Source organism: Nestor notabilis, unplaced genomic scaffold (genome assembly GCF_000696875.1).
Source record: "Nestor notabilis isolate BGI_N333 unplaced genomic scaffold, ASM69687v1 scaffold12155, whole genome shotgun sequence".
Lineage (NCBI taxonomy): Eukaryota > Metazoa > Chordata > Aves > Psittaciformes > Psittacidae > Nestor > Nestor notabilis.
In genome coordinates this window covers 1-18503 of record NW_009929160.1, presented here as the reverse complement: position 1 = coordinate 18503, position 18503 = coordinate 1, and the positions used below count along the sequence as shown (strand labels likewise).

Below are 18503 nucleotides of genomic sequence, written 5' to 3'. Positions count from 1 at the left end.
GCACCTGGGAAAAGATGATGAATGTGTAGGATATTTAAATAGCTGTTTGCTTACTGCATTGATACTTTGAGCAGGGTTTGCTTTGGTTAATTGCAGCTTTCTTTTGTTTAAGCAAGTTATGAACATCTGTTGCAGAGGAAGATGTGATCAGTTTTATGGAAACTTAGAATTTTCTTCTTTTTCTAGATTTTTCTTTCCCCTTTGGTAAAAAGAAACTGCAATGGAAAGTACGGTGTCACTCACATTCCTTCTATCGTTTTCCGTACTACTGTGTGAAATTTATCATCATGGAGTGGAGATGGTTACTGTTGTGCATACAATGGAGAGAACTTTTCCAGAAAAGGCAGCTGGTGTGAATATTGATTTGGCAGGATTAATACAGAAGTTTCACCTTCAAGAACTCTTTCATCGTTATGGCGAAAACAACTCGCTGTCGATTGACGGGTTTAGAAAACTGCTTCAGAACATAGGTATAGATAAAATGAAACGAATTAAAATAGACCATGATCATGACCATGACCATGATCATGATCATCACCATCATAATCATGTGCCGTCAAGTAAAATCTCTGAGAAGACTGTTTGTCCAAACCACGAATCGGATGCTAACAAAGACCACAGGAACAGTCACTCAAAGGAACCTCATAAAATGCAAAACGCAGAACATCAGCAGAACTTTGTACGCAGCAAGAACGCAGTTAGTGAAAGAATGGCACCCTTCATCACTGCTACCACAGGTGGCCACTCTGAGTTACAGAATGTGCAACCTGGAGAAGTCAAGCCTGCTGCTCGTCTAGGTCTGTCCAGTCCTAATGCCATTAATGTCACAGGTGGCAGCAACGCAAGCTCGCCTGCGAACAGCAAAGCAAATGAATCTCATGCTTCTCCGAAGGAATCAGAAAAAGGGAGCTACCTGTATTCGAAACTGAAAAACCAAAATACACAAGAGGTGAGGCTGATTCTCCTATATTCCTGAGAAACCAGATCCATTGGGAATGTTGTTCTGGCATATTTATCAGGTGCTTAGTATTTAACTGGGTGTGAGTTTTGTGGTGTAACAGTACTTGTAGCCAAACACATAAAAACAACTTCCCTTGAAACTTAACATTTTGAAGGAATGTTGTGTTATGCTCATGAGCTCAGAGGAGAATATATACTAGTTATTTCTAATTTTTCTGAATAAAAAGTTCTTAAGAATAAACAAACACTTTTATATATGTATGATTTTAAAATACTATGAAGTGTTAAAACACTTCAAATTTAAAACTTGCTGTTCTGCCTTAAAGGCAGAATCCATTGTCTTTTCCTAAAATGTGGTGAAAATAAAAAAATCTAGTTAAAATACTGTCATTCTATCAAAGCTGCTTCATGAGTGTTAGCTCATTCTATGGCAGATAGCACAGAGCTGCAGGGAAGTAACAGGCACCTTCTTCCTTTGATTCCACCCTCCCTATCTTTTTTAAGACTGTATGTAGAGACCAACTGTGAAAAACATGGCTGCAAAATGTTAACTATTATTTTAAAATGCTAAAAATTGTTATGGCTAATAAGGTCTGTAGTTGTGCTGTGAGAAGTTTCATTACACCATCAGATCCTTCTCCGTTAAATGCTTTCAAAAGCAAGTGTCTCTCTGGGGTCTTAATGTATGCAGCCAATGTAATTCACTGGGTGTTGTATAGCGTATTGTAGGCACTGTATTCACAAGGTTCCTGCAGTCTGCACAGTCAGAGCAGAAGTACTGCTGCCATTTAAATGCACCAAGACTGTAGGTTGTACAGTGGGAAACTTCACTGGAGGAAGTTCATGCAGAACACATTCTGTACAAAACTTTCCGTAGTCATCACTTCTATAAAAAGGGATTTAACCTTACTACTTCTTTATATGGCCTCTAAAACTCGGTGAAAAGTGTTAGACTTCTTTTGTTTGTGCAGCAAAGCATCTGACCCCTTTGTTCTGAAGAAGAGCGATAATTATGCCCCATCTACCAGGACTCCCAAACTAGCTTTCTGGGCCAGAAGCAGTGTGGAGGTACAGTTCTTCCTGAATTGCTTTGTTACCAGTTTTTAATTACTGTTGATACAGCTGTTTTCATGTGGTGCCAATGCAGTTCAATTAAAATGGGATGTGCAGTCCTCTTCAGGTGTATCATAGTATTTTGATTATGGTTAATCTTTAACACACATTTCCTTCCACAGTGCTCCAGTGCGTCAAAACTGATGCAGTCCCATGGAATAGGTACTCAAGTGTTGTTGACTGCTACAGAGTTTAGTTACCTCTGCCCAGCTCTTATTAATCAGATTGATGGCAAATACTGCATAGTCCACGCAACTACTGAAAAAGCTGAAACTCCTCCAAAAAGTTATTCTCTGCAAATAGGTAGGTTATTTTTTTAACATGGAATAAAAGCTTATTGAAAACCCATTAATGTTGGCTGTAAATTTGAGAAACATGTTTCAAAGAAGTCATTTTCTTTTAGCACTTGACCATGTGTAGGGAGAAGTCTTTGTGGTGTACAATTTGTTAACATCTGATTAATTGAATGATCAGGAGTATTTGATAACAGGAATGTCAAGCAAACAGTCTCATACAGCTGTTACTTATCCTTGTTACTTTTTTCTTTTAAACCAGCTTGGATTGGTGGCTTTATATCCATCTCCATCATTAGTTTTCTTTCCTTGCTGGGTGTTATATTGGTACCACTGATGAATCGAGTGTTTTTCAAATTTCTTCTAAGTTTTCTTGTGGCATTGGCTGTGGGGACTTTGAGTGGAGATGCTTTCTTACACCTCCTTCCTCATGTAAGTATTAATTACTGTTTTGTTCATTATCTCTAAGCGGAGAACTTGACACCTGTCTATTTCTTAATGATAATTTTAATCCTTGTTAATGTCTATTTGGTGAGTCACTTCTCAACCTTGTAAAGTAGACTATTTGATGGAAGGGCTTCCCATTTGAAACTGTATTATTCATTTCACAGTCCTTACAGTGTAAGAACATCACACATTATCCCTCTGTTTGCTGTTCTTAGTCATATATGCTGCTAGATCACTCTTGTTCCTTGCATGCAAGAATTTTGTATAAATGTTTTTAGTCACTTACTGTAATGCCTCTTTAATTTATTTTTCCAGTTTAGTGAACTTTATAGATACCAGAAATTGCTCACTGTACATTTTAATGTGGAATAGATAATGCATTGTTTTCTGTTGTCAGCCACTTATCTTGATTGCTTATTCATTGCAATTTTTTGGTTGGAATCAAGCATTGGTGAAGTCCTAAGAAAACATTACTTGGTAGACTTTGAAGTTACATACGGATAATGAAATTGGAATGTGATTGCTAAATTTCCACCTTTCTTTGGAGCTCTTACCTGAAAGCTGGAGCAAGCTACCTTTTGTCTAAGATGAATAAAAAGGACTGCAGATCCTGTGGTAGTTTCTGAGACCTGCCTGTAATTCATTAGGTGGTTCTTCCTTTTGCTGTGTGAGGCTGTGTAAATGTAAACATGAGTGGGGGAGATGTCCTCAAATTTTTTTTTTTATTCTGAACTTACCAGTAGCCAGTAAGGAGGGGAAGAATGTCAGAGTTCCTTTAAAGAAGGAAATTACTGCCGAGTTATTCATACAAAAAGATCTATGAGCCATCTTAGATGGCAAAGTAATTGGTGTGCTTGCTGCGACTAAGTACTTAAGATGCAGTTTCCTTGACAGGTGTCAGGAGTTTTTGTGGGGGCAGTTGTACATCTTGTATTAAGCAGAATGCATATAGCTTCAGTGAGAGGGGTGAATACCAGGCCTGCTTTCGGTCCCTGCAATGTTTCTCTGTATTAACAGACTTATTTGTAATCATTTGAGTTTGTATCCAGAGTATTTGCCCCATGAAAATTTTCAAGTGTGGACTCCAGACTTGAGGAAAAAAATGTGAAGAATACATGTGTTTCTTATGTTATCAGTTCTTTTGAATGTAATGACTTACCCATTTGGTTCTCCCCTTAGTCTCATGGCAACCATCACCATCACCATGAAAAAACTCTGGTTGAACAAAACAAAAGCTCTATGTTCAGACATATTGCTTCTCAAAGTGTAGAGGAGAGTGCCAACCTGGATTCTACATGGAAGGGACTTACAGCACTTGGAGGCTTGTATTTCATGTTTCTAGTGGAGCATTTGATCACTTTAATAAAGCAGTTTAAAGACAAGAAGAAAAAGGTACAGAAACTATTACTTTGAAACTATATTGCATTTCATGATTTCTGAAAACACTTACAAGAAAAACTTTTATGAATACCATACATCTCTCTGATCTAATAGTGATTGCTGGCTTGATTAGTATTATAATTTCATTTTATTAGTGACATGCTTTTAAAAGATGTGATAACTTTTTGTGTGGTCCTGTTATGGAAGAGCTCTGTGCTATTTCATTAACCAGACATATAGTACAGGCCTGACACCACAGTGAATTGTTTGAGCAAATACCCATTTGCACCTTTTTGTTTTAACAGTGATTTATCGATTCATTATCGATTTTTCTTCTGACATCTCAAGGCAATTACAGAACTATTTGAATGGTTTTTATTATTATTTTAATTCTTGTACTGGATGAAATAAGATGGACTCATAGTTATTGTAATGCTGTTAAAGGAAGTGCTTGCACAAAAGGGGTAAGGGTGGCAGTAAATAAGCATCCAACTACACTGTAGAAAGTGACTTCATTAGATAGTGTTCCTTTTGGAAATACGGTCTGCCCAGCCTCTTGTCTTTTTCCCTTCTTTACCCCTCCTCACTCCACACCCCTCTCCCCCCAAAAAAGAAAAAACAAAACCTCGATACAGCTTTCAGATTACTATGCTGGTTTCTGTTTTTGATGTGGAAGGTAAATTATAATGGAATTTTAGCATATCATAAGTGTTGGTTACTTACCAAGTATTGCTGATTGATGTCTTTAAAGTGTAGCCAGGAATAAACAATGATGTAAAAGTTGACTCAGTAAAAAATGATACGGTAAAAGTTGGTGATATATTAAATTTTGCTTGAAGAAAGTTAGTGAAGTCCTAAGTACTTAGCTTAAAAATAGCTATTTTCTATGCTACCACAATGACTGATAATCTCTGGTTTTATTGTTAAATTGGTCACGAAGGCAACAGTCTCAGAGCAGATGCCATCCATGTAAGCTCTTGGACTTTGGTCATGCGAAGTTGTGTTGGTGTGGTTTGTACTGAAGCTAAATTAACTGTGAGTGAGAGTATCGCTTTCCCTCTCTAGTTACACATATTTGCCAGGAGAGGTCATGACATGTTCCAAGCAAAGCAAATATTTTCAGTGTTGTCTCAGGCACTGGCAGCAGACTTCCTGTTAGACTAACTATGCCCTTCACTGAATCGCTGATCATAAATTGTTGCGATACAGACATCACTGAGCAATCATCAGAGATTATAGTTGGTTTTCCTTCACTACATTAGAAGAAAGCCATACTGATGTTACAATGGAAAAGAGTAAGTGGAATAACTTTTACTCAATATTTGATGTGTTCCACTTCTCAGATGAACCTCTCTGCTTATTCCTTGTTCAAAAATGTGGGGTATTTGTATGTGTGGGATTAGTGGTTTGGGTTTTTTTCCCCTCTTATGGAGCCTGAGGAACTTTAGGCTCATCTTACCGTACTTAGCTGAGTTTCTAATGTTCCTCTTCTGTACTCTTTACATGGCTTCCATGTTGTCCTCTTTCTGTGCAGGCTGCATAAATGTTGTGAATATAATGTTGCTCATGTATATCCTGAAAAATAAGTAAAATATTCATAACTACAGTATTTTCTTTTGGAATAAGAAAAAAAATGAAGATGATGGAGAAAACAAGAAGTTTTCAGCAAATGAAGAAAAGTTAGACACAGATGATCGTAAGTCTCAGTGATATTGCACAGTTATTTTGTGGCAATGCTGTTTAAAAAACAGCTGATCAATGTCAACTCATAGAACTGCTTCTTAGCGTGGGTTGGGTCACTTCCTACTTGAATTCTTTTTGATATGAAACCTGTCTGCATTGCTATGTAGAGTACTAGTTCTGTTTGCTGCTTTCCTTTACAAAGGATTGACAGGTTGGAAGCAGTGAATTCACAGTTTTGAAACCTTAAGCCTTTTAGTTTTGGATTTAATAGCAGAAGCTGAAGTCATTTCTGAAGCAATTCTGGCTATGCCTGTTGCAAATACAGCTGTGCCTACTGGTACAGATTGTTAGATGTTATATACGTGTTCTGTTATTTAGATTTCTGTGTATCTTAAGTCTGGGTTTTGTAAGTTTGAGTATTTATTCTTAAAGTGAATAGCCTAAAATCTTAAAAGTTACTTGTATTTGGACAGCAAATGATCACTTTCCCCAAGATCATGGTGTGAGCCAAAACACATCTCACTAGATACTTGTTACCTCTTGCAGCTTAAAGATGCATTCAGTTTTTCAGAATAATTTTATAACTAATGAAAGAGTTGTCAGTAATGTGTAAAAGTGTATTTGTTCACTTAATTGCAGGGGAAGAATTCAGTAACTTCTAGGAGTTAGTCAGAATAACTAGTGTGCCACTAAATGTTTAAGTGAGGATGTTTCCTGGTCTGTGATGACTTGATTTTTGAGTGTTCAAACTTAAGCTCCTGTATTATGTCAATTACAGGAGTTTCCAAAATGATCTATAACATAATCCTCTTATTCTTCAGCCCTAAGATGAATGAATGGCATATACTTTCCAGTCAGCAGTTTGTCTTTCTGACACAATTAAAATAACAGCCTTCGTGCTGTGAAACTGGGACAGAGAGCTGTATGCTGTTGTGTTTAAATTGCACAGGGTTTAGAGTAAAAGCTTTTTTACCTTTTAAGGAAGCATTTGTGGCCGTAACGTAGGGATAGAAACTCTAAGTTTTTCTTATTTTGAACTATTGGGAATTACCTCGGAAATCTAATGAAAGAAAGATAAACTGTGGAAACCCTTGGGGGGAGAGAGGGGTGGTATGCTTCTGGCATAAGAAGCTGGGGTAGCACAGAATCACAGAATGGTTTGGGTTGGAAGAGACCTTAAGGCTCATCTATTTCCAAGCCTTCTGCCATAGGCAGGGACACTGTCCGCTACACCAGGTTGCATAAAGCCCCATCCAAGCTGGCCTTGAACACTTCCATGTCTCAACTTCTTTACTTGCTAGGTTTTTCTTTACTACATTGCTTTAGTCAACTTACTGTATCTTTGCTTCCTAGGTGATTTAAAAAATGTATAATGTTATACTCTGGGTTTTTGTAACAGGGCCTGAGGGCTACCTAGGGACAGACTCTCCAGATCCATCAACATTCATTTCTCAGCAGCCAACTGTACAAGAAGAAGAAGAAGTGATGATAGCTCATTCTCATCAAGAGGAGGTTGAAAACGAATATGTGTCCCGGGGCTGTAGAAACAAATGTCATTCTCACTTACATGATACTCTAGGACAGACAGATCATCTTAGTCATCATCACCATGACTACCATCATATTCTACATCACCATCATCATCAGAACCATCATCCCCACAGTCACAGTCAGCGCTACTCACGTGAAGAACTGAAGGATGCGGGGATAGCAACTCTGGCATGGATGGTGATTATGGGAGATGGACTACATAATTTTAGTGATGGCCTAGCAATTGGTAAGTGTGGGCTTGGACACTGCAGCTTTTCTGTATGCGAAGACATCAAAGTCTTCTTGCTGTTACTTATCTCCTTATTAGGAACATAACTAATTAATGGTGGATCTTTTGAAGCCTGAGCTAATATCTGATAGCAGCTTTGAATGACTAAGAAAAATCTCGTTTAACAACTTGGAGATCAGTGACAAATGAAACAAATTATGTGCTTACAGCTGTGTTTCTTTAGGAAGCCATAAACTTTGCTATATTTCCTACTTCTAGCAAAGTTAAAGCTAACATTTTTTAAAACTAAACTATTTAGGTCTTAGAGATGACTTTATTTCAATGCCTGCAAGTTAAATTGGTTTTGAACTTTTTTTTTTTTTTTTACAAGCTTGTCTTTTTGGCTGTATGTATAGTAACTGTGGATTTTCCACTTCAGTCAGGCCACTAGTATCATTGGCTTCCTTATTTCTTTTTCTCTTCTATCTTCACTTGTTACACAGCAAAGTCAGGTTCCATACTTTGCACATGTGGCTTTGCCTATGATGGGCCCTGGTTACCCAAAGAAACATAGAATGGTTAGGGTTGGAAAAGAACTTAAGATCATCTAGTTCCAACCCTCCTGCCATGGGCAGGGACACCTCCCACTAGACCATGTTGCTCAAGGTCCAGCCTCACCTTGAATGCTGCCAGGGATGGAGCATTAACCACTTCTTTGGGCATCCTGTGCCAGTGCATCATCACCCTCACTGTAAAGAACTTCTTCCTTATATCTAACCCTGAATTTCCTGTTTAAGTTTTGACCTATTTCCCCTTGTCCTATCGCTACAGTCCTTGATGAAAAGTCCCTTTCTGGTATCCTTGTAGGCCCCCTTCAGATATTGGAAGGCTGCTGTGAGGTCACCACGCAGCTGCATTTTCTCCAGGCTGAACAGCCCCAACTTTCTCAGCCTGTCTTTGTATGGGAGGTGCTCCAGCCCCCTGACCATTCTCTAGACTTGCTCCAGCACCTCTGTGTCCTTCTCACATGGAGGACATCAGAACCGTACACAATACTCCAAGTGGGGGTCTCACAAGAGCAGAGTACAGGGGCAGGATCACCTTCTACCTGCTGGTCGACTCCTTTTGATGCAGCCCAGGATATGGTTGGCTTTTTGGGTTGTGAGTGCATCACATTTAAGTTTCCCCAGAGCACTGATGAGGAGCGAGATGGGACCCTGGTTTCAATCTGCTTTAGCCTGAAGATCACTCAAGTGGATCAGGCTACATGTATGTGTGATTTTTGTGCTGTGGGAGGTAGGCATATGTTCATTTTTACTGTAAAATGAATTTGGTCCAAAGCATTGTGTTCTCTAAGGTGTTTTAACACTTTTGAATAGTAGTCCTGTCACATCCCTTTTTCAGATCCTGCTATCTACTGAAGAGCAGCATGGCATTTCTTGTGCTTACACTAACCTTCTAAAGAAGGTCTGTGCTGCTTTTTGTATTCTGGGAATGTAAGAGTAGGGCATTAAGTAGTAGGACATAAATTAACTATTACCTGGAAGAAATTGAATCACGGAGAAGATACCAATAAAGTCATTATATGTTGCCATTATGCAGATTTTTTGATTAAGAGTATCTATATCAATTAGTGTAGCATAAGTAAATTCCTGCAGATGCTCAGTGTGCTGTACTCAGTCTCAAAACAGGCTCAGTCTCTCTGGAAAAGTATTTAAAAATTTTAATTGTCTTTTAAAAGTCATATTCTACTCAAAGTCTTGTTCTTAAAGTTGAGGATTTTTTTTTATTTGAACTATTCTAAACTCATATAAATTACATTTTTTTTAAATATGAACTAGCATAAACCAAGTTATTTTGCACCTAAACAGACATTTCTTTTTTTTTTTTTTTTTTTTTTTTTTTTTTTTTTTTTTTTTTTTTTTTTTTTTTTTTTTTTTTTTTTTTTTTTTTTTTTTTTTTTTTTTTTTTTTTTTTTTTTTTTTTTTTTTTTTTTTTTTTTTTTTTTTTTTTTTTTTTTTTTTTTTTTTTTTTTTTTTTTTTTTTTTTTTTTTTTTTTTTTTTTATTGTCTCTATTTTTTCCCCTTACATGTTGTAGTCCAGGGTTTTTTTGACAATGCTTCAGTGAAAATATTTCTTTATCACAAAAATAACACTGAATGTTATGTTTTGGGCTTCTGGGTGGGAGGTCAGGTTTGAAAATTCCTTTTATTATTTTTTTTTTTTTTTTTTTTTCCTAGGAGACCAAGACTACGGGTCTTTAAAATGCTAAAGTTACAGAAAGTAAAGTCAAATCAGTAATCTTCAGTTCTTAAACTAGTCTTTCATAACCTTGACTTTAGTATTTAAGACTAACCTTTACCAGTATTGAATTAATTTCCAGCTTGTATACTGAGGTCAGTTCATCAGTATCAGTCTTTCTATAACTTCTATTGTAGAAACAAGTTCATTCTTGTTTGAAGAGAAAACCCAATAATTATTTTCTCACAGCAGTATTTGAAGTTTTTCAGACTCAGTCAACTCAAAGTAAAATGTGAAAAGAGACTTTCTGATTTAATCTCGTTTTTGATGAAAGTTGAAGCATGGAATGTAAATTTCCTGGCTGATCAGCAGTGAAAAATGTGGTGGGAGGAGGATGATTTGCATACAAATGACACACAGAGTCGATTACCTCTTAGCATTAGGGAGGTTTGGGAAGGAGCTATGACTTTATAGTTATGAAGGGAAAAGTATGAGGAAGTATAACAAAGGCTTACTGAACAAGTGTGAGCTACAGCTTCTACAAGTCTTGCTGTGTAGCTTGTTCAGGCTAATGGAAATGTGGGTTTCCTTCAGTTCTGGATATGCTCACAGCATCAAAATGATGTTCTGAAAATGCCAATACTACTCGTATAGTATTCTACCTGTGTTTACATGAAGATGTGAATGCTCCTGTGAAGATAACTGTAGCCAGAGTAATCCATCAGTTCAGTTCACTAATTTCATGTGATTTGTTATCCATAACCTCCACCAGTTACTCTTTTTCCTCAAATCTTTTGTGCTAATCATGTAGAAATAAGATTTAAAAGTGCTTATTTCTCAATTAAAGCATGGAACAGTTGCATCTGACTAATTTGTCAGAAACTGTCTTCTGTGATTCAAACTTTTCTGTGTAGCTTCAATAAATAACTGCAGAACACTACCCTCACATACATATTTTTTCTTTAGCTTTTTTTTTTTGAGAGAAGTGATGTCTTAAAAGATCAGTTTCTCAAGAGGGGATAATACCAGATATAAACTTCAACTTGTCAGTGTTTCAGGACAGCTTTTTAGCAGTGAAAAAATGGCTATTCCTGTTCTATAGATTAGCAGCTACGAGTGGGGACAGAGGGTTCTCCCTATTGCCAGGCTTCACTATTTTTGAATTTTGCCCTTCTGGGTGGTTGTATTTCCTGTTAGAGTGCTGCTTTGATCCTGCCTTCCTCTTTAGTCTGAGGTTCCTGCCTTTTTAGAACCTCTTCTGAAGACCCTCTCAATACCCTGTTCGTTATTCCTCATCCAAGCATGCCTGCATCTCCTTCACTGGGTGCCGCATCATGAATCCCAGAGGTAAAGCTGCTGCTGTTGTTACTGCCTTGAGAAGCATCAGTCATTTCTTGCAGATGAAGACCTGGGCAGCAGTGTAAACCCCCAGCATTTACATCTGGATAGAGACTTCTAGACTACTTGTGGGTGGTGAGCCCAGCAAACTGAGGGGATTGTCTGCTGTGGTCTTACCACTATTGTAGCTCTTCCTCTGTGAGCATTACTACTGGGTCCCATGTGTGCCAACTGTGTATGACATGGCCTTGAGCCTCTGTGCTTATTGGTAGCACCCTGTTTGCTGGCATGCTCCTGGTAGCAGCTGAAGAGGAAGCTAGACACAGTTCTGCTGCACCCCTTGGTGAGGTTCTCCATGCAGCCGGGGGCCTCCTGTGCTGTGTATGAGATGTGGCTCAGTTCTTCACCCCTACTATGTGCTGCTTCCTCCTGAGAATAATGGTAAGCAACAGGAGAACAAACAAGAAAAATGACTGTTAGACTAGTTTCAGGGTTTCCCTCATTTAGACTATCGAGTGGGTTTTTTCCCCTCCATGTAAAGCATGATAGTTCATTTACGTGCAAGCTGCCTAGAATTCACAATCTTTCACTGCTGATTTCATGTGACTGTGTAGCCTCCCTTACTGTTGGCTTCCCTTTTTGCAGTGCCTGACTCTCAGAGGCAGCTGAGCTGCCGCCTTCTTGCTTCCTTAAAAAATAGTGTCTTTTCTGACAGGATTTCTAGGTTTTTTTTTTTTTTTTTTTTTTTTTTTTCTTTGGAGAGGGTTGTGATGTTAAAAGGTATTTGGCTTAGTTCAGAAATAAGATAATGACACTTGCTTTGCTTTAAGTGGATGATTCTGAAGGAGGATTTTGAAACTTATGAATCCTAAACAACAACTGGTCAGTTGAAGTTTAAATGCTTCCAAAAGCATAAATAAAATTTGAGTGAAATTAGTATATCCTAATATGATACCAGCATATGCAACAATGCTTTGGCACTTTATGTCTGAATATGCAGTAATGTTTTTATTGTTTTCTCCCCCCTTGTCTCTTCATAGGAGCAGCCTTCACTGAAGGGTTATCTAGTGGTTTAAGCACTTCCGTGGCTGTGTTTTGCCATGAATTACCTCATGAGCTAGGTAAGACCCCAGTATATCCATGTGCTGCAGGTATAGGTACTTAGAGGTGCACTTTGGAGAATTTTAAGTGACTTTATTCTGTGGCACAGCAAAATTCGATCAGAAAGCTTCGTCTGTGTCAGATTATCTACTTAAGAATACTTTGAATAAATAAATTAATAAATAAAACAGTTTTCAAGTTAATTGAATTAATCTTCCTTTAAAAAAAAAAAATTAAGTTCAGCTACTTTGAATTTTCTGTCCCCCACTGATTACTGATATTATGGAAAAAAAAACCCCAAAAAACAAAAAAGGATATAAGAGCATAAAAATAGCTTAGTAATCTTGTAAGAGGAGGACTCATGGATACTCCAGTAGTCACCTGAGGATGAAAACTTTGCTTTGTTTTTTCCCTGTGGTAGGAGATTTTGCTGTACTTCTAAAAGCTGGTATGACTGTCAAGCAAGCTGTGCTTTATAATGCTCTGTCAGCTATGCTGGCCTATCTTGGAATGGCAACTGGGATTCTCATCGGTCATTATGCAGACAATGTTTCCATGTGGATATTTGCACTTACAGCTGGCTTGTTCATGTATGTGGCTCTTGTGGATATGGTAAGTGGCTAGGCCTACTTGAATATTATATAAGGCCTACTTGAATTTTTATAACATAGTTTAAGAATTAATGCTAATTACATTTTGAGCTCAAATTTTTCCATCTTTTTTTCCCTCAATTAACTTTTTCTGCACTTGAAGATACTGGTAAGTACGCAGCATAAGTGCTCAGTTAAATGTTCAGGTGGAAGATGGCTTTTATTTAGTTTACTGTAGGTACAGAGATTTTTTCCCCTCAGTTGTTAAACAGAAGCAGTTAATAGCAGAAGTGGAGTAAAAAATTTGCTTCTGACTGGCTAGTGTAGCAGGTAGTTGATAAGAATGCAAGTGGCACACTATCTGCACCACCAAATATGCTTCAGCTTTTGCATTAAACTATTACTGCTTCTTGGGATAAAGACAGAATTGTATTAAAACCTACACTATACCTCAGAAGTATGTTTTTACAGAAGTATAAGCTTGGTGTACCAAGCTTGGTGGATGTTCATCAAAGCTTACCTGTTGTCTTAAGAATAGAATTCTTCGTGTGGCTTGATTAAATCAGTTGGTAAATAATCATATCCTGAATAAATAGCTGGCTTAGGACATCAGCATAATTACCATGACAACAGTAATTGGAACATTACAGATTCTCTCTGTCTCTAAATATGAAAGTAGCCTCTGATAATATTGCTCATGTTGAGTGACACCTAATTCAAGTAGTAGTAGTAATGTAGTCAACAGGAAAGACTAGAGGAGCGAGACTCCAGTACCTCATGGCTGAAGAACTGGGTTTAAAGTAAGTTCTTTTGAAGGCATTTAACACTTTCTTGTTTGTTTAGGTGCCTGAAATGCTTCACAATGATGCCAGTGATCATGGATGTAGCCGTTGGGGATACTTCCTGTTACAGAATGCTGGGATTCTGTTGGGTTTTGGGATAATGCTGCTTATCTCCGTATTTGAACATAAGATTGTTTTCAGCATAAACTTGTAATCCTGGTTGCCATGAAGAGAGCTTGGTGTTAAATTATAAGTGGTAGTTTTTTTTTCCTATTGAATTCTCTAGTGGAGAGGTACGGTTGATATAGATTAGATATTTTTATTGTTGTGCTGTTGTTATCCCTTCTCCCCCTGATAGAAGCAAACACTGTAAGGCTGGGTTTTTGTTTGTTTGGGGTTTTTTGTTTGGGTTTTTTTTTTGGTTTTTTTTTTTTTTTTTAATTTAGGGTTTAGCATTGCATATGGTACTGTGGAAAGCTGTACTTAGTAATAACATGGCGAAAGTGCCAAAGCTATTAAAGCAGTATTGGCTACAGGGCTAAGGTTTGTGTTTTGGTTTGGGTTTTAGTAAATTTATTTACTGTATATAATCATATGTAACTTTTTTACTTCAGGGTTTTGTTGGTTTAAAGTAGTAAAATGACAGTAGTGTTTATTTTAGCACAATCAGAATCAGTGGACAAGAGAAAGACATGTAATGTGTAGCGTGTGTTTATACTAGTAGAAACTTCTCTTCTGCATCCACCTAGTTTACACGGAGTGGCAGATGAGTCTGCTCCATCCTCTTTGCAGTGGTGGTTCTCTCAGTAGCTTGTAGGTTCTTTGTGTCTTATTCTAGCTGGTTTCTATTCCAAACCAAATGTTTACTTGTACCATCCCTTCTTATCTGAGCTGCTTTTCACAGCTATTAGACTGTAAAAGCATAGCTCTGGTTCCAATATATGTGAATTAACATCAAAAAGACTTATAGTAGTGCCATATCCCACTTAATGCTGCCTGAAATGGCAAAGGTATATTAAAGTCTGATATCAAGGGGAGGAGTGCTACAGGCTGAGACAAACAGTCATTTACTATAACAGCTTCCTTACCTAAAGCATTGATTTTCTTTGGGAAATAGCTTGAGCTGAGGGGGAGAGCTGACGATTTCTAGTTCAGTGTGATTGCACACAAACCTGTGCTTGCAAAACAATTATGGTCTTTGCAACAACTAAAGCTGAGAAATCCAAAATAGCAAAATTTCTTTGAGAGTATATATAGGGAAGCAGCATGTTAAAGATAATTGTGTGTACATAAGTATGTAGTTTGAACTTACAGACTTAATGTTTTAATTACCCTGAAAGTAAGTGAAGGAAGGAGAAGGATTAAAAAGGCAATGGCAAAATAAATAAATTCTGCATTTGCAGAGAGGTGAGCTCTGGTGCTGGGCTTTCATCTCTTAACAAGAACACTGACAAAATACAGGTGCATTCCCTACCTTCATCAAGCACTTTACATTTTAGTGTCCTCTATGCTATTGCATTTTGATTAAGCATCTGCACTCTTTTAGAAGCACACCTCTGAACAGAGGAGTTGTGCCATGGTACAGTAACCCTCTGCTATGTTTCTGTAGCATCTCCTTGATCGCCCATCCGGTGCTCTTTTTACTCTTACAGCAATAGTATTCTAGTGTTCCTGAGCTTAAATTAGTAGTAGCTGTGAGTATCATGAAAATGGAGAGAGAGATATATGTATCTGCCCATTGCTTCCGTATCTTCCCTGCTTTTAAACTGTTGGTTTATTTGAACTCCAAAGAGAAAGTAACTTATATATTTGGGGTTTTTTTTAGTCTAAACTCTTATGAGACTTCTGCCTTTACCTGTGCTATGTTCATTTCTTGACTTTGTTGTAGCTAAACTCTGCCTAAAACATACCTGCTGATCTTCATCTTTCTTTTGCTACCTCTAGTGCTTGAATACCATAATCTTTGGCTCATCAAAAGCTGTTTTGTTTCTGATGTGCGTATTGCTGCTTTCTTTAGAAAAGCAAGTAAGTTCAAACCAACCACACTGACCACCATGCCGACACACATACATACACAAAACATGTCAAAATGGAATTTTTCATACCTTGACTACTGCATTTTTCTATGCTGATCTCCTGTCCTGGCAGTCCCACCTCATTCCAGATCTCTTAAAATGTGGCTGGTTTTCTTCTTGGAGGTCTTTTCCTGATGTCTCTTCATTGCAGATGAATGTGTTGCCCTTTGGAGTGGTCTCATTTGGCCCTGATTTGTCTAAACAAGTCTCACCTTTGCTGGTGTCATGGTGCTGGTCTCCATCGGAGCTAATGTGCCTCAGTTCATGCTCCAGTGCTGTTCCTCATGAGCAAGATATATTCCTGGGCAAAAAAATCATCAGTGAGACTTCTCCCCCTCTTTCCTTCCAAACCTCTCAACACAGCTCTGTTCTGCTGAGATGTAGTGTCTGAGGTGCAACCTCTCTCCATCCTAGTGGGTTTTGCAGGGCTTGGGCACTGTGTTTACCAGTGGGTCTGGTAAACCACCATAAATTCGGTGTGCTTTAGCCCATGGGTCATTAGCCTTCTGTCCCAGACCCTCAGCTCTTTCAGATGTCAGATGTCAGGCATGCCCTTTGGTCATGAGTACTTCTCAGTATACCAGACTTCTGTTTGTGTGCTGGATATGACTAGGAAGCAGGCATGTAACCTGGGGTTACACAAGAGATTTTAAGATAGATGACTAAATGATGGAGATACATCTACAAATTTCAGTCAGTTTTTCCACTGGCTTCCTGGCCAGCTTTTTATGTAATCAACTCACACTGAAATATCTGCATATCAAAACACATTGCTAATGTAACACCATGACAAATAAATTGCCTTTAGAGCATGTCAGCAGAAACTGCTCAATAAGCCTGACACAAGCATATCCCACCTATTCAGTGCTCTTCAGTCTTTGATGCAGAGATGTCTGGGATGGACAGCTGTCCAAACTAGTAACTGAGAAGACTATAGACTGAAACCTGCTGTAGGTTGTGACAGCAAGATGACAGAGGTTTAGTTGTTTTGTTCTTTTTTTGGGGGGGTTGTGTTTTTGGTGGGTTTTTTTTGTTCTGTTTTTTTTTTTTTTCTGGGGTTGTTTTTTGTTTTGTTTGTTTGTTTTTTTTTGGGTTTTTTTTTGTTTTTTTTTTTTTTGGTCAGCCTCATAAAGTAGAATCTGCACCTGTTGCAATGTACTTGTATTGAAATTACTCCTGGTTTGGTAAACTGGTGGGGAAAAGCCTCGAGGCAGCTCTTTACGCATCTATTTTTCTGCAGCAGTTTGTCATGTGCCTCGCATCTCTGTTTTGTGTATCTGTCTGTATGTTAATTATGGTACAGACCTTAATTTTATACGCTGTTACAGCTGCCTTATCTAGTCCCTGTGCTAGATGCTGGGAAATAGAATAGGCAGATAGTGCTGGAATCAAAGTTGGGTTTTGTTTTGTTTTGTTTTGTTTTTTTCTAACCTGTTTCCCTAGTGGTTTTGGCATGTGTTTGTACAGAAAATGTGTGTGTAGTTAACTATGTGCAGTGAGAGCCAAACCAGAGGTGTTTAAGTTCTCACCTGCCTGGGCTGTGGGGTTGAGGTTTCTTTGGTCTCTTATGGCCAGGGCACTGGGAGTGATGCCAAATGTGTTGTGGGAACACAGCTCAATTTTGTTTATATAAAATATGGTCAAGGCTAACATGGAACCCAGAGAGAGCTCTCCTTCTGCTTGAACTGAGCAACCAGAAGAATTGCAATTTCTGTGGAAAAACTGGGTAATTCTGTTTGCCACAAGCAGGAACTGAAAACATGTTTTCATGAAATGTGTTTTTATTTAAAATACATTTTTGGTGCATATACGAGCACTGTAGTTATGACTGTATTGCTGTGTGCTAGAGAAAATAAACCACTGAACCTAAGGCTGGGTTTTGAGTGTTTTCCTTACTGGTTTAGTTATCAAATTAGAGAATTGTAGAATCAACTCCGTTGGAGAAGACCTTTAACATCATGAAGTCCAACCATTACCCCAGGACTGCCACATCCACTGTTAAACCATGTCACTGAGGGCCTCGTCTACGTGGTTCTTGATCACTTCCAGGGATGGTGATTTCACCACTTCCCTGGGCAGCCTGTTCCAGTACCTGATCACCCTTTCAGTGAAGAAGTTTTTCCTAGTATCCAATCTAAACCTCCCCTGGCACAGCTTGAGGCTGTTACCTCTTGTCCTATCGTTTTTTAGCTGGGAGAAAAGACCGACCCCCACCTCACTACAGCCTCTTTTCGTTGTAAAGAGCCGTAAGGTCCCCCTTGAGCCTTCTCTTCTCCAGACTAAACAACCCCAGTTCCCTCAGCCCTTCCTCATACGACATTTGCTTTAGACCCTTCACCTTATGGCCGGTTACATCTTTCACTTGCCTTCTCAGGCTTGAGGCTGTTCCCCCTTGTCCTGTCGTTTTTTAGCTGGGAGAAAAGACCGACCCCCACCTCACTACAGCCTCTTTTCGTTGTAAAGAGCCGTAAGGTCCCCCTTGAGCCTTCTCTTCTCCAGACTAAACAACCCCAGTTCCCTCAGCCCTTCCTCATACGACATTTGCTCTAGACCCTTCACCTTATGGCCGGTTACATCTTTCACTTGCCTTCTCAGAACAAAAGTTAACGAAATACGTAAGATGTTACTTCCTCACGGTTAGCAAACGCGGCGGCCTCCTCCCAGCACGGCTTCCCCACGTACCTGTGCGGAGCCGGCGGAAGCACACCGTCACGGTACTGCCCTCCCGCCGCGGGCTGAGG

At 38.6% G+C, this 18503-nt stretch overlaps 1 protein-coding gene across 1 annotated transcript; it reads left to right on the top strand.

The window, feature by feature from the left end:
• Positions 1–220: 220 nt before the first annotated feature.
• On the top strand, positions 221–13901 carry SLC39A6 (solute carrier family 39 (zinc transporter), member 6). Its single transcript, XM_010014864.1, has 9 exons — positions 221–949; positions 2196–2376; positions 2629–2798; positions 3993–4205; positions 5820–5889; positions 7276–7653; positions 12255–12335; positions 12737–12927; positions 13749–13901. Exons 1-9 carry the CDS (start codon positions 221–223, stop codon positions 13899–13901), a joined length of 2166 nt encoding a protein of 721 aa, XP_010013166.1.
• The last annotated feature ends 4602 nt before the right edge of the window (positions 13902–18503 follow it).